This window comes from Electrona antarctica (genome assembly GCF_951216825.1).
Source record: "Electrona antarctica genome assembly, chromosome: 11".
NCBI classification, from domain to species: Eukaryota; Metazoa; Chordata; class Actinopteri; order Myctophiformes; family Myctophidae; genus Electrona; species Electrona antarctica.
The window spans coordinates 20318212-20342773 of NC_136792.1; the positions used below are offsets into that span (position 1 = coordinate 20318212).

Consider the following 24562-nt stretch of genomic DNA (forward strand, 5'->3'; position numbering starts at 1 on the left):
ATCTTCATTTAGGTAACAAGAAAATGAATCTATTGTAATTGCAATTTCATAGGAAATCGGCGGAGCCCCTAAATTGAAACCCCCAAACTTTTTTTTCTTTCTTTAAAAAAAAAAGTATAATCCAACCTGCTCCGATCGAATCCACCCCACGCGGTGCTGTCTTCTCTTGACGTCCTGTCCCGAATGACACTGCCCACACCCATTTAAAATCAAAGAAATGCATTCCACTGTGAATATCAACCAATCGGTAAGAAGGAGGGCGTATAGCCTACTGCCTTTACTCCAGCTTTGTGAGAGTGGGAAGTTTAGGTTATCTGTGATTCTGTGAACACTGAACAGCTGCTGCAAGAGAATGATGCACCTTAGCACGGATAGGTGCGGGATGTTTTTCGACTCACAGTGTATATTCTGGCAACTTTAACCACTGCACTTCGTTTTAGGGGTTTATGTTGAAACTTCAAGGAGTCTTCTCTGTGGCTTTACACTACAAATGGCTTGGATTATTTCCCCGCATCTGCACAGGACCGGTGCTGCTTTTATTATTCTGATTGCGGCCATTCTGACAGGTGGTGCAGTTGCGCAGATTTTTGACAGTTATGGATTATCCTATGCCTTGAGATCCGAGCTGTCAGAGGATGCGATATTGGTTGCCAACAATGGAATACGCGTGCCTTTTGGGAGATCCGTCTTTATCGATCCAATCAACGACTTGGTTATTCAAGTCCAGCCTGGTGACAAATGCAGCATAACAGTTCTCGACCATGATCCCTTGTCTCAAAGACCCGGACACCTGTCTCCAAAAAAGTTTCCATGCGAATTCGGTCCAAACGACGTGAAGTATTCTCACTTCGGTTCTAGGAGCCCTCCGAGGGATAGGGTGAGGTTACAACTCAGGTATGACACTCAAACGGACACAATTATAATTCCGTTTATGATGGAGGTGGAAGTAGTTTTCACACAATTGGAAGTGCTAACCAAAAATATGCCACTCACGGTTGACAGGCTACTGGGCACCAGCAACCCTATTGATAGAAAGATTTTAGAGTTCACATTTGACAGAAGCGCACACCAATGCAAAATAGCGTCTCTCTCCAGTGACAGCGCGCTGCCCAGATATGGGAGACTTGTGGATGAGAGCATTCTTGGAAAGATGGTTGACTGTGATGAATTCACAAGGATGAATATCCGTTATCAGCACACTTTTGCTTTCAAATCACCAAACAGAGATTATATCCCAATGCTTGTAGAATTACAGGATAAAGAAGGCAATTTGCTCAAACAGGAATTTTTCCAAATGTTGGTGCGAATTAAAGAAGGGGAAGAAAACAGCGCTCCTAAACCTAGTTTTGTAGCAATGATGATGATGGAGGTGGACCAGTTTGTAATGACAGCTATAACCAGTGATATGTTGGCTGCGGAGGATGTTGAATCTAATCCGGATGATTTAATTTTCAATATCACATCCCCTCTGTCATTTGAGGAAGGGTACATAGTGAGCACTGATGATAGGAATTTGCCAATAACTTCATTTTATCAAGCAGATCTCAAAGACCTGAAAATAGCCTACAAACCTCCTGCTGTGGATTCAGACACTGAGCGCATTTTCCAAATTGAGTTTGAGGTTGTGGATACAGATGGGGCTGTGTCTGACCCGTTTGCTTTCATGATTGTTGTTAAACCTATGAACACGTTGGCCCCCGTGGTGACAAAGAATACTGGACAATTGCTGTATGAGGGGCAATCCAGGCCGCTGTCTAGTTCACATAATCTTGAAATCAGCGATGAGGACAATTTAGACAAAGTTAGAGTCAGTGTAATTGATGGACTTCGGCATGGAGAGCTGACTGTTTTGGGCTCAAGGAGGAAGTTTTTCACCCCTACAGACCTTGATGCAGGTGTTGTTATTTACCAACATGACGGAAGTGATACATATAGTGACAATATTATTTTCAGGATGACTGATGGCATAAATGAGGTGGAATTTCTGTTTCCTATCACTGTAGTGCCAACTGATGATGAGCCTCCTATTATCAATGCCAACACTGGTTTGATTTTGTTCAAAAACCAAATGATGCCAATTTCCCCTGTTATGCTCAGCGCAGCAGACATAGACTCAGAGGATTCTACTATAAAATTCACTATAGAGCCTCCCTTTTCCACTGTTGGAGAAGTACTGCTCCGCCAGTCTGAGGCCCCAGAAGACCCATCGACATGGCGGTTTAATGCTGAGGATGAACTATATGAGAAAGCAATAACCGAGTGGCTGCAGCAAGACATTACTGATGGTAAACTGTTTTACAAGCATATAGGACCTCACAGCACCAGCACAGTCATGGATCAGTTTGTGTTCAGAGTTCAAGATGACAATGATCCGCCTAACCAGTCTAGTGAGAGCTCATTCATCATTAAGGTACTACCCATTGATGACATCCCCCCTGAACTGTATCCTGGCACTTCTCTGCAGATGACTGTACATGAATATCAGCTCACTTACTTTCGCAAAAAATTCCTCCGCTACACTGACCTGGACTCGGAAGATAGGGATCTTAAATACATTATCACCCAGCCACCGACAGATACAGACAAGAACAGCCCTGTTATATTGGGATCCATTGTGTTAACCGAAAGACCAGGAACTGAAGTCACAACCTTCACTCAGGCACAGATTAACCACCACAAAATAGCTTACAAACCCCCCGACCTTGAGCTAGGAATCACTACTCATGTTTTGCAATTCAAGTACTCTGTGGAAGATACCTCTGGGAATAGCGTACCTGGGGATTTCACCATAGTTCTACAGCCAGTTGACAATAATCCACCACAGATAACTAACACTGGCTTCACAGTCTTTGAACGCGGCACACACATCATTACAAGTGCAGAGCTGGACACCACAGACACAGACACAGACAGTAAACAGATATTGTTTACCGTCACTCAGCCTCCGCTACATGGCCATATCAAGTTTACTTTCACTGACATGACAAAAGGCGACACTTTCAGCCTTGATGACATTGCTGGTGGTAGAATATCCTACATTCATAATGGTGATGAATCAACAGCTGATTCAGTACAGATAGATGTCAGTGATGGTGTCCACGTTGTTCCAATTACTATCAGGGTTACTGTGAAGCCCATTGATGATGAGACACCGACTATCAGCCTGCCACCTGGCACGATTGGCTCTTATATCGATGTATTGGAAAACGGTGCAACAGAAATCACGACCAATGTTATTCAAGGAAGGGATGAGGACACAGATGACCTGCGCTTGACCTTCATTGTGGAGGACCCACCAGATTTTGGTGAAATCCTAGTGCGAGGTGTCCCCTCAGGCAGGTTCACCCAGGCTGACATCATCAATGGTCTGGTGGTCTATGCACACACCAGTGGAGAACTGGGCTTTACCACAAAGGATGATTACTTTAATCTCACACTGACTGACATGTCTGACGAGTGGACTGTAGGGGGTAATATGGTCTCTGGTGTCAGAGTTCATGTCACTATTCTTCCCTTAGACAGCCAAGCCCCGGAGGTCTTTGTGGGGCCGCAGTTTACTGTTGTTGAAGGAGAGAAAAATATGATTGACATCCTTCATATAAGCGCTGATGATGTGGACACGCTCACTGATGACCTCCTTTGCACAATTATAGTTCAGTCAACCTCTGGCTATGTGGAAAATATCTCCCCAGCCCCAGGCTCAGAGAAGTCCAGGTCAGGGACAGCTATTAGTGCTTTCACCATTAAGGACATCCGACAGAATCACATTTACTATGTTCAAAGTATTCATAAAGGAGTAGAACCAGTGGAGGACAGGTTTACATTCAGATGCTCTGATGGAATTAATTTCTCTGAGAGGCACTTCTTCCCTATTTCCATAATACCTGCTAATGATGAAAATCCTGAGATTTACATGAGAGAGTTTGTTGTTATGGAAGGTATGAACATAGTGATTGACACACCCATCCTAAATGGTGCTGATGCAGATATCCCCTTCGATGAGTTGACATTCATTGTCACAAGACCACCCAAGCATGGAAATATTCTCAATCAGCTCACTACTGGCACTGTACCAGTCACAAACTTTACCTTGGATCAGATCAGGGAGGCCTCCAGCATTGTATACGAACATGATGACTCAGAGACCACAGAGGACAGCTTTGATGTCCTCCTGACAGATGGTAAATTCAAGGTGGAGAAAACCGTAATAGTTATGATTATCCCCATAGATGATGAAACTCCGAGAATGGCAATCAATGATGGACTTGAGATAGAGATTGGTGACGTGAAAGTCATAAGCAATAATGATTTGAAAGCCACTGATTTGGACTCTGATGACAGCACACTTACATATATTGTCCGCTATGGGCCTGGCCAGGGTTATTTGCAAATGACAACGCCTTATGGGACATTCCAAAATATCACAGTTGGAATGAACTTTACACAGAGCGAAGTGGACCAGGGATTGATTGTGTATATTCACAATGGACAAGAGGGGATTCGTGACCTTATCAAATTCGATGTGACGGATGGCATCAACCCTTTGATTGACAGGTACTTCTATGTCACTGTGGGTGGCATTGACATGGTTTTTCCAGATGTTGTTAGTAAAGGCGTTTCCCTCAAAGAGGGAGGCAGGGTGACCCTCACCACTGACCTGCTCAGTACCAGTGACCTGAACAGCCCAGACGAATACCTGGTCTTCACAATCACCCGAGCCCCAATGAGAGGACACCTGGAATGTACTGACACCCCTGGGATGCCCATCACATCCTTCTCGCAGCTCCAGCTCGCTGGCAACAAAATCTATTACATCCACACGGCCGACGATGAAGTGAAGATGGATAGCTTTGAATTTGAGGTAACCGATGGCTACAACCCGGTGTTCCGCACATTCCGTGTCTCCATCAGTGATGTGGACAATAAAAAGCCTGTCGTAACAGTGCATGGCCTGGTAGTAACCGAGGGTGAGAACAAACTCATCACTCCCTTTGAGCTTACAGTGGAAGATAGGGACACTGCAGACCGACTGTTGAAATTCACAGTCACTCAGATCCCTGTGCACGGACGCCTGCTTTTCAATAACACCAGGCCTGTCGCCACCTTCACCAAGCAGGACCTGAATGAGAACTTGATCAGTTACAAGCATGATGGCACTGAGACTGCTGAGGACAGCTTCTCCTTCACTGTCACTGATGGCACTCACACAGACTTCTATGTGTTCCCGGATACAGTATTTGAGACTCGTAAACCTCAGGTGATGAAGATCACCATCTTCTCTGTGGATAATGGAGTGCCACAGATTGTGGTGAACAAGGGTGCCCCAACATTGAGGGTTTTAGATACTGGTCATCTGGGCTTCTTGATTACTAGTAAGACACTGAAGGCGGTGGACAGAGATAGCCGACAGCATTCAGTGACCTTCAAGGTCACTGTGGGAGCAGATCATGGTTACCTCATCAACCTCGGCAGAGGAAATGCTACTGTCACCACCTTTACTCAAGGTAAGTGTATTTTTTACTACTGGGAATGAACTATATTTACTATATTTGCAAAGCTTTGCTCAGGCTTATCATAAATAAAATAACACTAGGTAGAGTACAGACATCTGAGAGCACGTTCAAATCCATAGCCAATCATTTATATTATTACGTTTATTATTATACTACTGACAACTGTAAAGTAGCGTGGTTATAAAACCAGAAATCATGGGCATTGACCAATGACCGAGGGTCCGACTATACTGCAGCACAGTGCGATGATGCCCCGCGTGGGTGGTGGACTGGACGGTCAACCAGCAGCTCTGAACTCAGCCCAATGAAACCCCAAGCAGAAAGTGGGTGTGAACTGGAAAGAAGGTCAATCAGTTCTTTCTTGTCCCATGGCTAACTTTTCCTGTAAATTCTGTCATGTTACATGAATCAGCTGAGCGACCCAACGGAGAAAGAATGTTTTTTTTATAAACTGAGTTTTAATTCAAAGGTTTTGATTTTGACTCTGGATATGTGTAAATACATTTACATCATTTACAAAAATAAACGCCATAAAAGCCATTCACACGCACGCACGCACGCACACACGCACGCACACACACACACACACACACACACACGCACGCACAGTGTGTACAGTGTGTACTGTGTGTGTGATATTCCTAAACACTTTCAGGCAAGCGAGATCAGTGTACAGTGTACACCATGTACCTCCTGCTTGCAGTTATTGAATCACTCTGAAGATGCTCTTCTCAGGAGACATGTTTAATATTTCAAGAGAGCTTACAGGGATAAACAGACAGCAAATAAAGTCACTATATAACATCATGGATATTTGAAATTGTGGCTATGAATGTTTATGAGCCAGCAGATTTGAGAGGAAAGGATTGACATTAAATATTGAAGATATATAGCAAGGGCTAGTGTGAACTTCACATTCTGTCAGATTGTAGGGATGTATAGAAACCACTATATTTTAAATAGTAAAACAGAAGACTGTGGTAAAGCCCCTGGAGTGTAGTTTGTTGTTCTTTAATGCTCAGTGTGTCATTCGGGAGACAATTTGTCAAGCAGTCTTGGCTTGCCTTTAAAAGCAATTGTCAAGCCGACTGTAGATAGTCTTTAAACCTCTGGACATTTATGTCCATTAAGTCTAAATAGGGGAGGAATCCTACTTTTGCCAAATATTATTTGTGTGATATTCATGAAATACATATATTTATTATTTATCATCATCATTTTATTATATCAATATTTGCCTTTTTTATTTTAGCTGACATTGATGACATGAAGATATGCTATGTTCTGAGGGACCATGACAATGCAACTAATGACATCTTCCATTTCTCCATTGAGGACAAGGGTAAGTTCAATTGCATACGTTACCAAATATAATTTGATATTTCAAGAAGATTGGACAGCATCTATGCTATTTAGTAGCAAACAAATTGATTCAATTTGATTAATTAATTAATTAATTAATTAATTAATGTTATTTCATTTAAATAATTCACCACTATGTCCCTTGAGGCTTAGGGGCTCCGTAGACTTTACATTTTGTGAATATTTCATGAAATGAAGCTTATTGACAAATAAGCCTGGTCTGGGCAAGTACCAGATGGAAAATCATGAACATACGGTAACCTTTTCATGCAATGAAAAGGGGCAAGTACAGTATACACCACAGAGTTTCAAGGTCGTTTTTTAATTGAGTTGCTTATCCTGTCTCAACTTGATCTCATTAAAGTTTAGCATTCACTGAAATGGCAAAGGAAAATTATCTGTTTGCTAGTCCATCTATCTAACAGAGTCTAAAAGAACCGCCAGCATCCCCAAAAGCCTGTTCTGCTCCTTACACCCAACTGGACCAAAGTGGTTTGAAAATTGACCAACATTGCTGTCCTTAGAGACATCATTATCACCTATGTTTAATATTGTATATTCTCAGAAGGATTAACACAATCATATTGTAAACAACACCAAAAGCTTTAGTTGAGATAAAAATAATTTCCATAATACTACAAAGTGCCTTTATGTGAAAATCTAGAGTAGAGTGGCACTAGAGTAGAAGCCAAAATAAGTCCTGCATGCATCCTCCAGGGAACATGAAAGTCAACAGCAAACAATCCAGCCAGTAGTTTTGAAAATATATGTTTTGGGATCAAACAAGATATTTGCCGTCCTTTAAGCCACGTTCTAGTGCTACAAAAAAAAACTAAATATTTATTATGCTTGGATTATAGTCCTTCAGAGGCATAGTTTTTTATTTGAGCAAGAGTACAATTTTCCATCTCGTGCAAACAGCCAATGTTAACATTGTATGGATGTATTTGTATGGATATCAGAGCTCACATGTCCTTTAACATTCTTTCTTCATGGTGAATCTCCTTGAAATACTGGTGACAGCTTCTGGCTTTACACACAATAAGATGGTCTGTTTAGGCTACTTAGTGACACTCAGGCCACCAAGATCCCAACAATATGAACCAGTCTTGAATTAGGAAAGATAAAGGCTTTCACTTTTAGGTATGCAAGAGATGAGGCCCTGTGTATAGTTGGAGATGATCATGCTGGTGTCGCCTGTTAGTCGAAGTAGCATGCCTGACAGTGTCTCCTTTCTTCTACCCTTCTGGGGTGATGAGGGAACACAAAGGATCCTACTGACAGAGGCCCTCTCTTTTCCCACAGGCATATCAGTGGGCCCCCTAAATGCATTTCCCCATCCCTCAACCTGGGACTAATCTGTGGCTTCAGCGAAATAATAGACAGGTTAACCGCAATGCCAACAGGTGGATGGGGGGGATAATGAGTGTGTTGACTAAAATTAGACGCCGCTTTATTGAGAAGATCGAGACACTGAATGCCAGGACTTTTATCTGTGTGGCTTGTTATCTTCAGGCTTGTGGTGGCAAAGGCCATTAAATGTTGCATTGATGTTTAGTTAATTCTATTCAATGCCTTCTTTTTTGCTCAATTGGATTATTTGTTATGGATCTCTCTCTCTCTCTCTCTCTCTCTCTCTCTCTCTCTCTCTCTCTCTCTCTCTCTCTCTCTATCTCTCTCTCTTTCTCTTTCTCTTTCTCTCTTTCTCTCTCTCTCTCTCTCTCTCTCTCTCTCTCTCTCTCTCTCTCTCTCTCTCTCTCTCTCTCTCTCTCTCTCTCTCACATGCACACAATTAACTTGAAGGGTTGCCTCAATACTGTACAATTCTGCATGCTAATACTGTTATGTTAATAATGTTAATACAGATTCCTTCTAAAAAATTGTTTACATACCGTATTTCAGACTTTCAAAAGGACCTTACACCTGGCACATCTTGTCGTCAGATGTCAAACATATGCTTGGCAGTCATAGTCATCACCTTTTATAGACAGTTAAAGCTGAAAGCATCAACACCTGACAAGTGATAACAGTCAGTGCACTTAGGAAACAGCTGCGGTCTGCAGAACATTGGAATGGCATGCACACGGTCGTGTAAAGTGATGGAGAGCCTTCTACGATTGACCCATTCGCAAGAAGCTGCCCTAGGCCTACATATTATACGCAAGCTTGTGAGGTAGCCATAGAGCTGTAATTATTTTAAGGATTCGAGCTGTGCTGGTGGTTGCTGCCTTAAATCCCCAGATAGAGCCTCAAACTCTTTGAACAGTAGTTTTGAGGAGGAGCCAGCAAACAGCACACAGCTAATATAGTCTGTCATGTTCAGCAAAGAAAAATAAGAAACCCACTAGTTCTTAATTCATGTTCAGTACACATGCAGTTGCTATTACTGTATTATTATTAGCCTATCATTATTATTAGAAAAGCGATTTTTCTTGTCAGAATGGTAAGATGTTATACTTTCTTTAATTTATTCTAATTCCTGTGAATTTATGCATTCACAATGTGATAATAGTGTGTGGTGTGCAAGTCTTTTTATGTGGTTCAGGGGTACACTGCATGCATGCGTGTGTGCGTGCGTGTGTGCGTGCGTGCGTGCGTGCGTGCGTGCGTGCGTGCGTGCGTGCGTGCGTGCGTGCGTGCGTGCGTGCGTGCGTGCGTGTGTATGATGTGTGTGCGTGCGTGGTGTGGCATGGCGTGCTTGTGTGTGTGTTGTGGTGTATTTCTGGCTGTCAGCTCAATTAAACAATAGAGCTGAAAGCCTTCTCTCAGCTGCCATTGTTGCTCTTGCTCTGCTCTAACTTGAGAGCACTGGACTGAGGCCGGTGTTCTACCCAAGTGATTGTTTTAAGGTTCCTGTTTACATTGCCCATCCAAAAGGAAAGCAATTACAGAATGCACTCACCATGAGAAACATCTCCACTCATTTATTTGCCGTTTTCTTTTGGTGGAATGGAATGTGTGAAAAAATGTTGGTCCTAGTTTAGAGTGTTTTTCTCTTTTTTTAATGCAGCCACAAGCTTGTTCCTCCTGATAAAGTTGAGGTCCTCAGTCTCGTCACCTATTTGCCTAGTACTGCCCGGGTGTGGTGGTGATCACCTGCTACTTGAAGTGTGTGATTTTGATAGATAGAGAGTGAGAGTTCAAACATATTCTGTGCTGTAGAGATACTCTTGCTCAGACAGTCTCTTTCATGCAGAATATTGCATTTTAAAAGATGGCTGCAGATTACAGAATAATGCCATTTTTCAATGTAAGCTGGTGGAAATGTTTCATCTTTTAACCAAGGATAAATACTGTATAATATTGACATTAGAGAACCTATTGTAATCTGCTCTTTTGTTGGATTTCTATAGCCATGCCATTGAGATAGGCATCTCAGAAATGTGACACAATGAACGAAGGCACGAATAATGCACTCTTAAACCCCCTTGTGGAAGAATTATACTTTGTTCACATAATTTGTGTACTTTACAAGTCTGCAAAACTTTGTGAAAGTGTTTACATTGAACCTCTTACTTGAACGCGTTTTCCGTTTGGCTAGGAAATGAAGCAGTCACAGTGGTCCTTTATTTCTGGGTTAGGGTGGTTGAGTTCTGCCTAAAGCAGATGACAGACAGGGGTCATAATCTGTGAGGCGTTTGTGTGTCTTGCCATTTGTCATGCTTGTCAAAGCCTTGAATGAATTATCACTGGAGGCTGAAGTCACACATGTATTAGTTTGTGTTTCTGTGTTTACCGTGTGAAGAGAAACAACACACCTGGACTAAGTCAGGAACAAAGTTTTGGAACAAGAGATGCTTTAATTTCCTACACAGGGTCAGAGCATTGATTTTGCGTGTGTGCATAATCACGTCTATGCGTGTGTTTGTGTGTGTTCATTCGTGTGCATGCATGCACGTGCGCCATGTTAGCTGTCAGGTAGATGTTGTGTTTCGGTGCACTCCATCCCTCACGCTGTCTCTGTAGGACTCTGGTGGTGCATTCAGGTGAGCTTACCTAAGCACACACACAAGCCTTAGCAGTCCCAGCCAGTTGTTTGTGGAGCTCAATCTCTGTCTGCCTCCAGCAACTTAATCCAGCCAGTCAGTCAGCATCAGGGATGTTCCAACTGACAGACAGACTGCTGTGGCCTTTGTTATGTTTTTCATTCCATGCTACTCATCCTCCCTCTCATTCATTCATTCATTCTGTCTGTCTGCCCTTCCCCTACCACCCTGTCAATCTGTCCCCTTCCCTAGTTCCCTCCCATCCTCCCTTCCCATCTGTCTGTCTGTCCCTTCTGTCCCTCACTCTGTCTGTCCCTCAGTCTGTCTGTCTGTCTGTCTGTCTGTCTGTCTGTCTGTCTGTCTGTCTGTCTGTCTGTCTGTCTGTCTGTCTGTCTGTCTGTCTGTCTGTCTGTCTGTCTGTCTGTCTGTCTGTCTGTCTGTCTGTCTGTCTGTCTGTCTGTCTGTCTGTCTGTCTGTCTGTCTGTCTGTCTGTCTGTCTGTCTGTCTGTCTGTCTTCCCTTCCCCTCCCACCCTGTCAATCTGTCCCCTTCCCTCCCATCTGTCTGTCTGTCTGTCTGTCTGTCTGTCTGTCTGTCTGTCTGTCTGTCTGTCTGTCTGTCTGTCTGTCTGTCTGTCTGTCTGTCTGTCTGTCTGTCTGTCTGTCTGTCTGTCTGTCTGTCTGTCTGTCTGTCAGTCAGTCAGTCAGTCAGTCAGTCAGTCAGTCAGTCAGTCAGTCAGTCAGTCAGTCAGTCAGTCAGTCAGTCAGTCAGTCAGTCAGTCAGTCAGTCAGTCAGTCAGTCAGTCAGTCAGTCAGTCAGTCAGTCTGTCTGTCTGTCTGTTTCTCCCCCCCTCCTTCATGCTAAAGGGTTAAGGAGGAAGGATGAGAATGAACTACTTTCAAAGTTCAAAGTCAGCAAATATGACATGCTTCTACTGTACCATGTGAGAAGTGAGAATTTTACTGCCACGTTTCTAATTCCATAAGTCAGATTTTGTGGTGGATTGGATCTACAGTCTGGAACAAGAAGCACATTCCTCATTGGATCATTCATTTTTCCTTTACATGGCACCAGCTTGAAATATGGAGGAATGTATTTCCTGCCTGCCCTTTGCAATATTCAGTGCATTTATAAACTGCCTTACCTGACTCACTAGGCACGATGGCTCGTTATTTCTGCTCCATGAAACGAGATACATGCTGTATGTGGACGTCATCATGAATGCCCTGAGTTCTCACAAGTGACTCATGCTGACTTATACTTAGTTGCGCACTATGTCGCCCTATCTACAAGCTCACAATGTGTCATGCTGCAATGTGTTGTGAGTTTGTAGATCTGCTAGTTTTGGCGTGCAATACCGGCATGCAAGGAAGAATAATAAAACCAGGCGTCAGTGTCACGTCATGTGCTATGTTGAGCACCTACAGTATGTTTTCTATATGATCAACAGCAGTGACTGCAGAATGCATGTTTGAATCCATCTCTCTATTTGCCCTACCTTCCTAATCCCAGGTTCGAAAGGGATTAGATTTCTCTCTGTAGCGTGCCAAAGCATAGCAGTAGTTTTTTTATTTGCACTTGCACGCAAATCAAAGTTAGTAGAATGTTTGTATGGTTGGTCATAATCCTTGTTCCCAGCCCTGGAATGGTTTTGTCTGTGTTTTTCTACCCCATGAAATTATTACCCCCAGACTTACATTAGGTGGGACATAGTTATAGTACTGTATATGGTAGTTATGGTATACATATTGCATACATGGTTTGCTATAGGCATCTCTGCAATGCTGTGGGAAATTATATAGCAGGGCCTATTGTCCTTGCATTCAAGAGGTTGGTGTGTGTGTGTGTGTGTGTGTGTGTGTGTGTGTGTGTGTGTGTGTGTGTGTGTGTGTGTGTGTGTGTGTGTGTGTGTGTGTGTGTGTGTGTGTGTGTGTGTGTGTGTGTGTGTGTGTGTGTGTGTGTGTGTGTGTGTGTGTGTGTACTAGAGATCTCATCACAGTCCATCTGTGCTGTGGCTAATAAAATATTTGTTAGTCATTTTGTTGGGGGAAAATGTAATGTTATGATAAAACATCTGGTACTTGATTACAGAGCTATTCCCAGGTAACAGCTGCTTCACATTGAAGATGGAAACAGAATTACAGAGAGGATATAAGTTGATCAGTATGATTTGTCTGTCTGGCTTGCTTGTTTCCTCAATTCATGCCACTAACATTTTTTTAAAGATATTTTTGGGGCTTTTCTGTCTTTATAGATTACAGTGTAGATAGACAGGAAACAGGGGGAGAGAGATGGGGAGAGACATGCAGCAAAGATCGTTGGGAACGGGTTATCCCAACGCTTATATGCCTAGGTGCCTGGACTGCTGGACCACGGCCCAGGTAATGACACTAACTTTGAGGCTTGTTTTTCACCACATGACAAAACAAAAATACACCTCTTCCTCTATGCAATTTCCATCCAAACTCAAGTACACTGTGAGGGAAATCCATTCTGTTGCCTTCCACTATTATGCACCAAAACATTAGCCATAATTGGGTCGTTCATTGTGACAAGGTCAATGATGGTCCGCTATGACACGATGAAGCTCTGGCAGTGCCAGAAACTTTTGGCAGATGTGTAGCTGTTGAGCTGGTTGTCATAATGAATGTTCTATTATATGTAGTTGTTTGTGTTAACAGATACTACTACTTGACCAGAAAAATATACTGTGGCAACTTGACAGGCTTCATGTGTTAAAAGCATAAGAAGTCATAATATCTGCTAGTAGACAGATACAGTATATGAAAGATGTCAGGAAATATTGCCTTTGGAGAATTGCCAACCCATGTTGTCCTCTTCTGCATATGACAAGAGTTTCACCTAGTCTCATCCCATGTAGACAATTCAACTTGTACAGTCTGATGAAGTGTATAATCACAATTCAACCCTTTTCCCATCGCGTAGTGCGACATGTGAAGGAAATTAGACAGTGAAAATTGTACAGTCTGCAGGAAACATAAGTGCCTGTTGAGGCAGGGGCAAACTGTGAAAAATGCAAATGTGTTAATCCACTTTTCTGGTACAGTAATTAACAGAAGCAACAGCAATGCAATTGGAATATGGGTGGTATGGTATTTGTTTGACCTAGTTGCTTGGAAGTTGCCAGTGCTTCTTTGCCTTGTCAGTGCCATTGTCTTTATGGAGGTAAAGGGGTTATCCCGCTCTATAAGTCCTTCACTCCCTCTTGTTGTGCTGCCAGAGTAAAGATAGGGATCCGGGGTTCACTTGGCAAAGACAAATTCCGGTGTATGGAAACCCCAGGCCCAGGCTTGTCCCCTGGATGATGATGTGTGTCGTCATCCCTGCCTTAGGATGTCTCTCTAGCAGAACTGAGATTGTTCAAGCACACATAAGCTGGCAGGCACAATGACCAATGCATTCCCTTGTGTCTGAAGTAATGCCATAGTGGAGTTTTTAGAACGTTAAATCCCTTTGTGGAATAAGGTTTAATATGTATTATTCTAAGGTGTTATGAAGATCTAACGACCCAATCATATAGTAGCAATTTTCAGGGTGGTGAGGATTTCTACCTGCTTTGTAAAACCTGAAAGAAATAGGCCATCAAGGCAAACACATATAACGTCAAAGATACGGTATAACATGATCTTAAAAAATCACACCTGTGTGAACTGAGTGGTGTAAGGTCTGTCTGACGTAATGAAATCATGTCTGACGTAATGAAATCACACCCGGATGTGATTTCACAACTGGCTTTTTTTGTGCAGAAAAAATGAGCATGGTTGCTATGTTCACCCTGTTCACCCGGGTGTGATTTCATTACGTCAGAAATTATTTTGAACATAGCAACCATGCTCATTTTTTTCTGCACACAAAAGCCAGTTGTAGGAGTGGTTTACACCACTCAACAAAAATAGTTTACAGGATCCACACAACGAAACCTAATGTATAAGATACAAGGTTTTAAATACCTAATATCCTATCCTATTTTATTTGCAGCCAAATACATGATTAGATTATAACAGTCATAACATCTAAAAAAAAAAAGGCTCCTAAAAGTAACAGTACCTAGAGGAAGCTGCTGCTGTATCTTTGTCCACTGTAGCAAAGATGTTGCTCAACAAATCACCCTGGATAATGTGTCTTTGTCCCCCGAATCCCAGTAGTGGGGCTGAGTTGCCCCTCTCAGCCACTGCCCTTTGAAAAGCTGCTGACAGCTGGGGCAAGGCTACGATGTCACATCTCTCTCCCGACGGACCCGGGTGGCATGTTTGGAACCTGATGGGTACCACCACAACACCCTCATTTGTACCTCCCCCTCACATATTGTGCACAAATATGTGCATGCACACACAAGCACACAAACACTGAACATTTATTCACCATGCATGCAGATGTCTAGGGACCAGCAGCCTTATCATGTATTCTCTGATAAAGGCAGCACTGCTAAGATGGTGAATCAAGATGTGTAGCATAAAATGAATTTTATCTGTCTTTGATTTAATTTGATTTGTCTTTGCTTTCAAGCTGCTGTCAGCTTCGTTATGATGTTAGGCGAGTGAAAGAAGGAGGGAAAAAAAACCTGTTCACTTGATTATAATATTAGTAGCGAGGCGTAATTGCAGGAAAATTCATAGAAGGTAATAAAAAAGGTCAATTGAGAAGGTTTCTGGAAATGTGATGGGCGTGTAACTTGCCGCTCATTTCACAGTTATTTTTTAATGCACATACCTGACAAAAACCTTTTGGGGATTCAACATATGTACATAAGTGCTGTAGCTCCTGTTTACCACCTGCTTCCTTCCGATGTTGGGCTTGATAGGCAGGATGTGAGGACTCGTCAGTTGAGGAATGGAAGGGAGTCCGGGGGAGATGAAAAAGTGGCATGTTCTGTGGGTTCCAGGGCAAGGCTTCAATCCGCTTCCTGATGCCTCAAGCCATGGCATTAAAGTGCTGACACGCAGCTCACTCTCTAAACACAGCCTGCGTTGACATGTTCTGAGCACTCAAATACAGTAGGTAGGCCCTGTGGATATGCAGCCAAATCTACATATGAATGGAGATTATTTTAAGTTCTGTCATATTCGATTAGATGTAGCTATGAACATACATGTAGTGCTGGTACTGTAGTCTCTCAACAAACTACCTAAAAATACGACTTCTGCCTTATAAGATATATGTTCTCTGCCTGGCTGCACCTATAACTACACAACATACCTCATATATTTTCACAAGTAGCTAAAAAAAGATGTGCTCGAGTTGCAGGCCAAGAGAGCTATTATCGAGTAACTTGGATGCAATGCAAGTGAAAGCTAATCTTGTTTAGCTAGAAATGTAGACGGCACCCTGTAAATCAGTTAAAGTTTTCAGACCCATTTTTTTAAAAGTTGCAGGCATCACATAATAAACTAAACTAATTTCAAACAGTATTTCCAAGTTTAACTCCAACCCTATAGTTGATTCATCAGTTACCACATTATACATGTTTATACATTTTTGACATAGTACATAATACATTCTTTATATGAACAGCACTGTTCGAGGGCTTAACTTAGTTTTCCAGGACCGGGTCTGTAAAGGGAAAAGTTACATATTAACAAGAGAATGAAGTGAGGGAAACAAAGAATGTCAATTAGGAGGACCAGAACTAGACGCCAGGGGAATCTGATATACTGTATTTGGTGCCTTTAGCTTCTCAAATCCCTCAGTAATTTCGCAGGACTGTTCCAATTACCACAGAATTGTTCTTTAATATGTTTAGTGTTAGAGTGACTCATCTAGTCTGGGCCATATGTTTCATGATATTGTATGTTTAGATAGCTTTGGAGGGCCCTCTCTTTCTGCCAGTTTAATTTAGAAACCTTTGGGATTGTTTGTTAGTTGTTAGTCAGTCGATCTGAAAAGTGCATTTTTCATGGGTGAGTGATTTTCAGTTAAACTGTCACTGACTGAGCTTTAGACAACAGGGCAGCTGGCCTTTGACATTTAGCCTTTGGTCTGGTCTGACAATGTAGACATTGGAGGATCTTAATATGCCACAAATGTTACAGTATGTGTATTATTATTATTATTATTATTATTATTATTAAGGGGCCAAGCCGAAATAACTTATGGTTCCTTATTGTATTTATCTGTTTTCTTCTTCTTTTTCTTCTTCTTCTTCTTCCGTCAAAAATTGCAGTTTAACCGTGGAGTCGGTTTTCGCAAAACTTGGCAATATGGTAAACGGTGTGAAAGCGAAGCCCACAACCATTGCCCAAAGGGTGGCGCTATAGCACTCAATTGAAAATGCTAACTTTGAACACGTTTGGACCGTCCGCAATCAATTTTTGACTTTTGACCACTGATCTTTAGATCACCCACTATTTTGAATTATAACGAGGAAGGGGCGTTAGATCAGAGTGCACCAGACGGTCTCTCAGGCTATATACGACTGCGTCTGAAACACAACAGAGGGGGATCAGTACAGGTCCTATATTTGAGGATCACTTTGAAGGATATGCCAGCTAGTTTGTTTTTCATTATGTTTTAATAGGACCTGCCGCTGGTGTACATTGTGTGGAGTACTATATAGTACTATACTACTATTAGATGACTTTTTGGTTTCTTTTGTAAAAGGGCGTAGTGTTCTGTCGTATGCAGAGTCGAGGTCTATTTTAGCATAGCCTCTTTCTGAAAAAGGGTTAGTGAGCTCTGTGGCTGTGTTTACAAAGTCGGGTTGAGCTACAGTTCCCCCTGAGACGTAGGAATTGGCCTACAGGGATGTTACTTATGAGCCGTTTGGAGTGATTGCTGTCAGCTTTGAGGAGGGTGTTCCTACTATTAGGGTTTTCTAGAAATTAGATTTTATTGGCATCATGTTCCATGGTAAAAGACACGTAGTCAGTGGTGGAGTTGGCATATGTGAGAAAGAGATTTAGCTCATCTTGGGTACCTGTCCAGTCCAGACCAACAGGATGTCATCTATGTACCTGCAATTTTAGGGTGGAAAAGGTTGTTCTGGGGATTATACTGTAAATACATTTATCTTCCCAGAAACCCATGGTGAGGAATGCGTAGGAGGGAGAAAACGCACTGCCCATAGCAGTGGCCTGAGACTGGAGATAGAATTTGCCAACGTAATACAGTTAATAGAATTGTTTCTGCAAGTTCCACAAGAAACGTGGAGGGAGGCAGCACATTTGTGGGACGTCTACCCAAGAAGTGTGAAATGGCTGTGAGACGAATATCATGCAGGATGCAGGTGTATAGGCTCTGAACATCCAAAGTGGCTAATATAGCCATATAGTCATTGTTACATTTGAGATTTGCGATGATGTTAAAAACATCTGTGGTGTCAATGATTGACGGCAGTATGACGTGGTTTCTCAGAAAAAAAGTCTACATATTGGGATAGGGGTTCTGTTATCTGTTATACTGCCAATAGAAGACACATGGGACATCTGTCACTTTGTACATGATGAACAAATATATCCGCAAGCAGTGATAAGAGTGATGAGAGGAATGCAGCAATAAGAAAAAGACTACAGGCAATATGCAATATGTTAGTCCTGCAAGGCAGTAGGGCGAGCCCTGACCCGCACTGGCCTCGGTTCCGGCACCACAGCCTCATGGAGTGGTGCTGCGGGAGGCGGGACAGGGGCGGGGGGTGGAACGGGGGCTGGAAGTGGGCCAGAATCAGTGCCCATGGCGTAGGGGAATGGTGACGGGGTTTGTGCTGTGTCCGTGTGCTCAGAGAGGGGTGCTGGGACTTTCCTCAGCCTACTAGCGTGCCACCGTGAGCCGTCGTCGAGCAGGAATGTGGCGGGCCCAGAAGGCGTCTGACCTGTCTGGGCTGGGACCAGAATGAGGCCATCTTGTTGAGTCCTGACCCAGTCGGAGACTTGAAGTGACTAGCTCTATAGGGACTCAGAGCAGCAGTCGTACCCAGACAGACAGCAGAGAGCTCTAGGACTCAGAGCAGCAGTCGTACCCAGACAGACAGCAGAGAGCTCTAGGACTCAGAGCAGCAGTCGTACCCAGACAGCAGAGAGCTCTAGGACTCAGATAGATAGATAGATAGATCTTTATTGTCATTGTAACATGTACAACGAAATTAAAAGTGCCAACCAATCAGTGCATCAGATCACAAAACAACATAAAGCTAAAACTATGAAACAACAAAACACACATGACTTCCTGTTATTGCACAACCCCTGTAGCACTAGGCATATATATTGCACAAAAATGTAATTGCAGCTGTTATTGCACAAACCCTTAGTGCATTTAAGACAGCAGAAAAAGAACAAAACAAGTATCGCAGCAACAGATCATTTCTTAGCAGCATTGAGTGAAACTACCGCTGTGGGATAGAAGCTGTCTGCTGGTCTCTGACTTAATCACTCACCGTCTTCTTCCAGTGTGGGGAGAGGGCAGCCAACGATCTTCTGTGCTGTATTAATGACCCCCTGGAGCTTTTTCCTCTGTGCCACTGTACAGCTGGTGTACCACACACACGTATGCACCAGCAGTCTCTGTGTGATGTTGTTCCCCCTGAGCACCCTCAGGAAGTATAGTCTCTGCTGGGCCTTTTTCAGCAGCTCAGAGGTGTTCGCGCTCCAGGTCAAGCCCTCCTCAATGTGGACTCCCAGAAAACGGAAGGAGGACACCCTCTCCACACAGTCCCCATTGATGAACAGTGGTGGAATGTCTGTTTTCTTCCTCCTGTAGTCTATGACCAGCTCCTGGGTTTTGGATGTGTTTAGGAGCAGGCTGTTCTCTCTGCACCACTGTGTCAACTGCACCACCTCATCCCTGTAGGCAGACTCATCTCTACTGTGGTGTCGTCCGCAAACTTTACCATGCAGTTGCTGCGGTGGACGGGGGTGCAATTGTGTGTGTAGAGGGTGTAGAGCAGCAGGCTCAGTACACAGCCCTGTGGGGAGGCTCAGTACACAGCCCTGTGGGGAGCCGGTACTGAGGCTGAGGGTGTAGAGCAGCAGGCTCAGGACACAGCCCTGTGGGGAGGCTCAGTACACAGCCCTGTGGGGAGCCGGTACTGAGGCTGAGGGTGTAGAGCAGCAGGCTCAGTACATAGCCCTGTGGGGAGGCTCAGTACACAGCCCTGTGGGGAGGCTCAGTACACAGCCCTGTGGGGAGGCTCAGTACACAGCCCTGTGGGGAGCCGGTACTGAGGCTGAGGGTGTAGAGCAGCAGGCTCAGGACACAGCCCTGTGGGGAGGCTCAGTACACAGCCCTGTGGGGAGCCGGTACTGAGGCTGAGGGTGTAGAGCAGCAGGCTCAGTACACAGCCCTGTGGGGAGCCGGTACTGAGGCTGAGGGACGTGGATGTGTGAGCAGCAGTCGTACCCAGACAGCAGAGAGCTCTATAGGGACGATGAAGCGGTGATGCCGGTGGTGGGCGCACTTCCATGGCGCACTCTGCTTGCGCACAAGTAGGCCATACATGTCCTACTTGTGTGCATGGTGCAAGTTGGCATCTCGAGAGAGCGCATTTCTAGTTGTTATTATTATTATTATTTTAGTTATATCTTTCTCATAATAGAACGCTTTATATAGGCAGGAAATGTGAAGATAAAGAATATGCAACATACTGTAAGGTCTCTGAGCTGGAATGGAACCAGAATGGGGATAACCCCTTTACCTCCATAAAGACAATGTAATGTAAATGTGGTCAGGGCACAGGGTCATGCTGAAGGAGGAAGAGCAGTGTAGGCTGATTTAAGTTGTAAATGATGATTTAACAGAAAGAGATGCTTGTCCACATGGAGCTAACAATTTAGGCCCAGAGTTTATGTTGTGCTCTCAAGGCAAACTGCAGCAAACATTGTTATGGAGTCTATAAAACTTTCTGGTATTTGACAAATCCCTTCCTTCACTGACAGTCTGCAGGGCTCAAAAGGCAAGCTAGTCAGAGTATGCTGTTACCTTTTGTTCAGAATTTTTCACTTTGACTTTGACCTTGAGTTCTTTCATTCCTCGTCATCTTAAAAGGAGCCTTACTATGTCTTGCCTATGGCTTAAACCTCAGACATTGTAGAAGGCTGTGCTGTGCATCAGTTCAAATGCAATTGTATCGTCAGAAGTAATAATCTCTAGCACACACACATTAAACGCTGTGCTGGTTACAGTGCACATGAAGTATCTTGAATTCTTAACTTCAAGAAGACTGGGAACACTAAACCCTCCCTCAGACACCTCCTCACTTCTTTTTACTTATGCAGACTAGCATGCTTATCTTTAACGTGCAGGTTTGCATGGTTCCACTTGAAAGCCCTGTCCTGCCAGCCAAAAAACAAAGGACTTTGGATCATTTACTACTTCTTTAGGAATTACAAATTCAGAGAGCTTTTTTCCATTTAATGGGGAGGGGGCTTTTCACGTGTAAGGATTTGCAAGAAAACAAGTGCAATGCAGTTGAAACATGCTGTTCCGAATGTGGGCTGGCCCTGAGGAAAGATTCAAACAAATGCCCACCTCTATTAGTATGGAACTCATGGTTCTGTGGGACCAGGATGAGGTTTTATATTCTGCGTCCACACTACTGCTTTCAGCAAACAGTCCACCATTATTCCGCCTGACAAGAGAGCAAACACTATGCATTCGGGGGTCAAGATAAAGCCTGTCTCTCTCTCTTTGTCTTATCGCTTTATCCTACATCCGTATGTTGCTTTGTTCTCGCAACACATTTTCACAGTGCAGGGCCATGCAGAGAGCACTGAGGGGGCAGGTGCCCAAACTCTAGAAAAGGTTTTTTTTGTGAGGGTCCTTTGTGCCATTTCACACCAGAAATGTAGTGCATTTGATGTCTTATGCTAATGGAGCAATATGTTCCACAATAACTTGTCCCATGTCATTGGACAGTAAAATAAACATTAACATATATAATATTGATAAGGGCCACAGATGTTGGGCAGGCCATAACATTTGCCCATAACGTTGGCCATGTGCCCAGGCACCAAAAGCAACTGGTTAAAGGTGCAGAACTTTCTTATTTCAAATGTATTAAATACAGTAGCTGCATATTAAACGGACTGGCAGCTGCCTCTTATTAGTGGTCCTATTGTGCAGCCTGCATTATTTCTTGACTGGGCCACAGAAGTTACTTAAGTAAAAAACTGTAGCCTTATGGCTGTCAAAGTCCTCATGCATAATTGGCTGTTGCATTGACTGAGAAAAAAGAAAACAAAAAAAATGTTTAATCCACGCTGACCTTTATGTGTGAATGGTGAAGAATATACACTGCAGCTGTCGAAGCAGAGCATTGCTGTTTTATCTGTACTCGCTACCATGTGGCAGACTGTTCATAAGACAGGTGAGAGCTATAGCCTGTGTTCTCTTTGGCAGACAGCAGTGCTAGTATTCAAGGCAGTTAGCAAATGTTTTGTCTAACCTCACTATGCAATCAAAACCAGAAAAAGACTAGATAAAGTGCCCCTCGGGGCACAGGTCTCCACCAGGCCAGGTCAGGTTGTGACCTCCTGGTGGCGCTAAAATAGGCCAATGTGAAAAGGGTGCCATTTCTTCTTACGCCTTGGATGGCAATTGGATGATTTGAGGCATTTTGTTCCAAAAATGTGTTTTGCTAAAATCCACCTGTTGGTGGTGCTATAACAGGCCAATGTGAAAAGGGTGGGATATTTTCCTCAGCCTAGTAGGAAAGTCTGTGAAAGATTTCACGTAAATTGCATGCTGCGTTCATGATTTGAGGCTGTTTGTTCAAAACGGGCCAATCCTCCAAACTTTGAAAGCCAATATTAGCCAATTAGGATGGAATATGAAATATCGGACAGATCCGTCTTTAACACATGACTATAGAGATACTGTGTAACGATTCGTGGGATTTTGGGAGAGAATCTGGAGGAGTAATATCAAAAAATGTGTTTTACAAAAGTCGGCCTCCATGGTGGTGCTATAACAGGCCGTTCTGGAAAATTTGGGGCAGAGGTTCATTCATTGTTGGCATCCAGGAAGTGTGTGTGCAAGATTTGGCATCAACCGGGTTAACGGTGCCGGACATTAGCTGGTAACAGACGGACCGACAGACGGACGGACGGACGTGCGGACGGACACACACACGGACGCACACACGGACGGACGGAGTGCAAAACATACAGTACTCTCTCCCCATGCCTTCGGCCTGGTGGAGCCAACAATAACTTCTGAGCTGTCTTTCCAATGTTTATAGCGAGGGATACGTCCCGAGTCCTGACCTTGCGAGCTTGGCAGAACACCTTGTGTGTCCCTGGTTGGAACTATCAACTCATGACAGAGCCTGTTTGCAATGCTGGGCACCCAGAGTGGGCTGCTCACTAATCCTAAAGGTGTTCGCAAAGAGTCTGCTTGAACTCATATTCTCAGGCAGGGCTAATAGGATTATATTTATAAGCTCAGGATTTCTTTGCGTGTACATTATGCTAGTGACTCCCAGTCACAGTGAAATACTGAACAAAGTTTTCAAAGTGTACAATTCTGAGCTGTTTTGAGAGTTGTGTTACAATTCTTTGATGCATTCCCACTATCTTTTTGAGGGGCACTAGTGTGTGTGCACAAATTTTGTCCTACACAATCATTAAATTCCCATTGACAATGAATGGCCAATTTTATGTTAGGCTATAGTGTAAACACAAACGCCCCTCACTTCACACAGGTGTGATTTTTTTAAGGTTAATCCGGCCGCTACACGGCCCTCACACCTACACTGCACCGCCAATATAACTGATATGCCCATGGAGTTTTCTGAATCTGTCAGGTCCTGTCCCTTTATTCCCATTTATGGACATCCCTGATGTCATCAGTATATGCCCATATATGGGTATGCCCCTTCTGTGCACATAATATATGGAGCTGAGTGATTTGTTTGTGCGACAAACTCCATATTTGGGTGTAGCTGCATTGGAAAGTGTGAGGTTTTGTGAGGGCTTTTGTGAATAGGAGAAACTCTCTGATTAATTTCCACAACTTGCATACTGTATGTTTAGAATCAATCATCAGGGCTTAACACATTTCAGTCATGTTGGAATTTAAGCATTGTGGTAGACTACACTCGTAAGAACAAGTTGTTTTGCTTTTGTACACAACGTTTGTACTGGCAAAGCATAAGCATAATCCGTGAGCTTTAATGTGAACTGCTGTAGCTTGGATGCATTTCAATAGATTGGCTATGTGGTGCAGGATGCTGAAAATATGCCCTCTTCTTCATGTTCACTTCTATTTTTCTTAGAGGCTATAATAAGCTGTCCTCTGTCTGAGTATAGTGATAATAGTTTAGGCAATCTAGTCCCTAACCCTAACCCTAGTACACACAGGAAAGCTGAACAGAAGGGGAGAAACATCCAAATGGTCTAATATTTTTGTCATGTAGGCTAATATGGAGTTAATGAGCTAGGAAATTATTAGGGTTTAGAAGTCAAATAAATCACAGCGGCAGCGGCTTAACAGAGACCTTTTCTTCTACACAGTAATGTGTCGGGTGCAGGTCGTCTTTTATGGGAAACATGAACAACTGCCGGTATCCAAGCTTTTGTATTATGTATTAGTCTGTGAACTAGACAGTGTAAAGTAGTCTTTATATCGAACTCAGGTCCCACAATTTCTACTGTTGAGCTATAAAGGGAAGCTCTTTAGGGAAGGCTGTATTTCCCATTGAATTTCAAGCAATACCTCTTGTCAGCCTGTAGTGATCTGACCAGTGTGACCACAG

General features: G+C 43.4%; 1 protein-coding gene across 1 annotated transcript in view; it reads left to right on the forward strand.

The window, feature by feature from the left end:
• Window positions 1-481: 481 nt before the first annotated feature.
• The window catches only part of frem2b (FRAS1 related extracellular matrix 2b), a 68716-nt gene continuing 44635 nt past the window's right edge, over window positions 482-24562 (forward strand). Inside the window, exons 1-2 of the mRNA XM_079515134.1 lie at window positions 482-5504; window positions 6766-6855. Of these exons, the coding sequence (XP_079371260.1) occupies window positions 491-5504; window positions 6766-6855 (5104 nt within the window). The 5' untranslated portion in view covers window positions 482-490. The remainder of the gene's footprint in view (window positions 5505-6765; window positions 6856-24562) is intronic.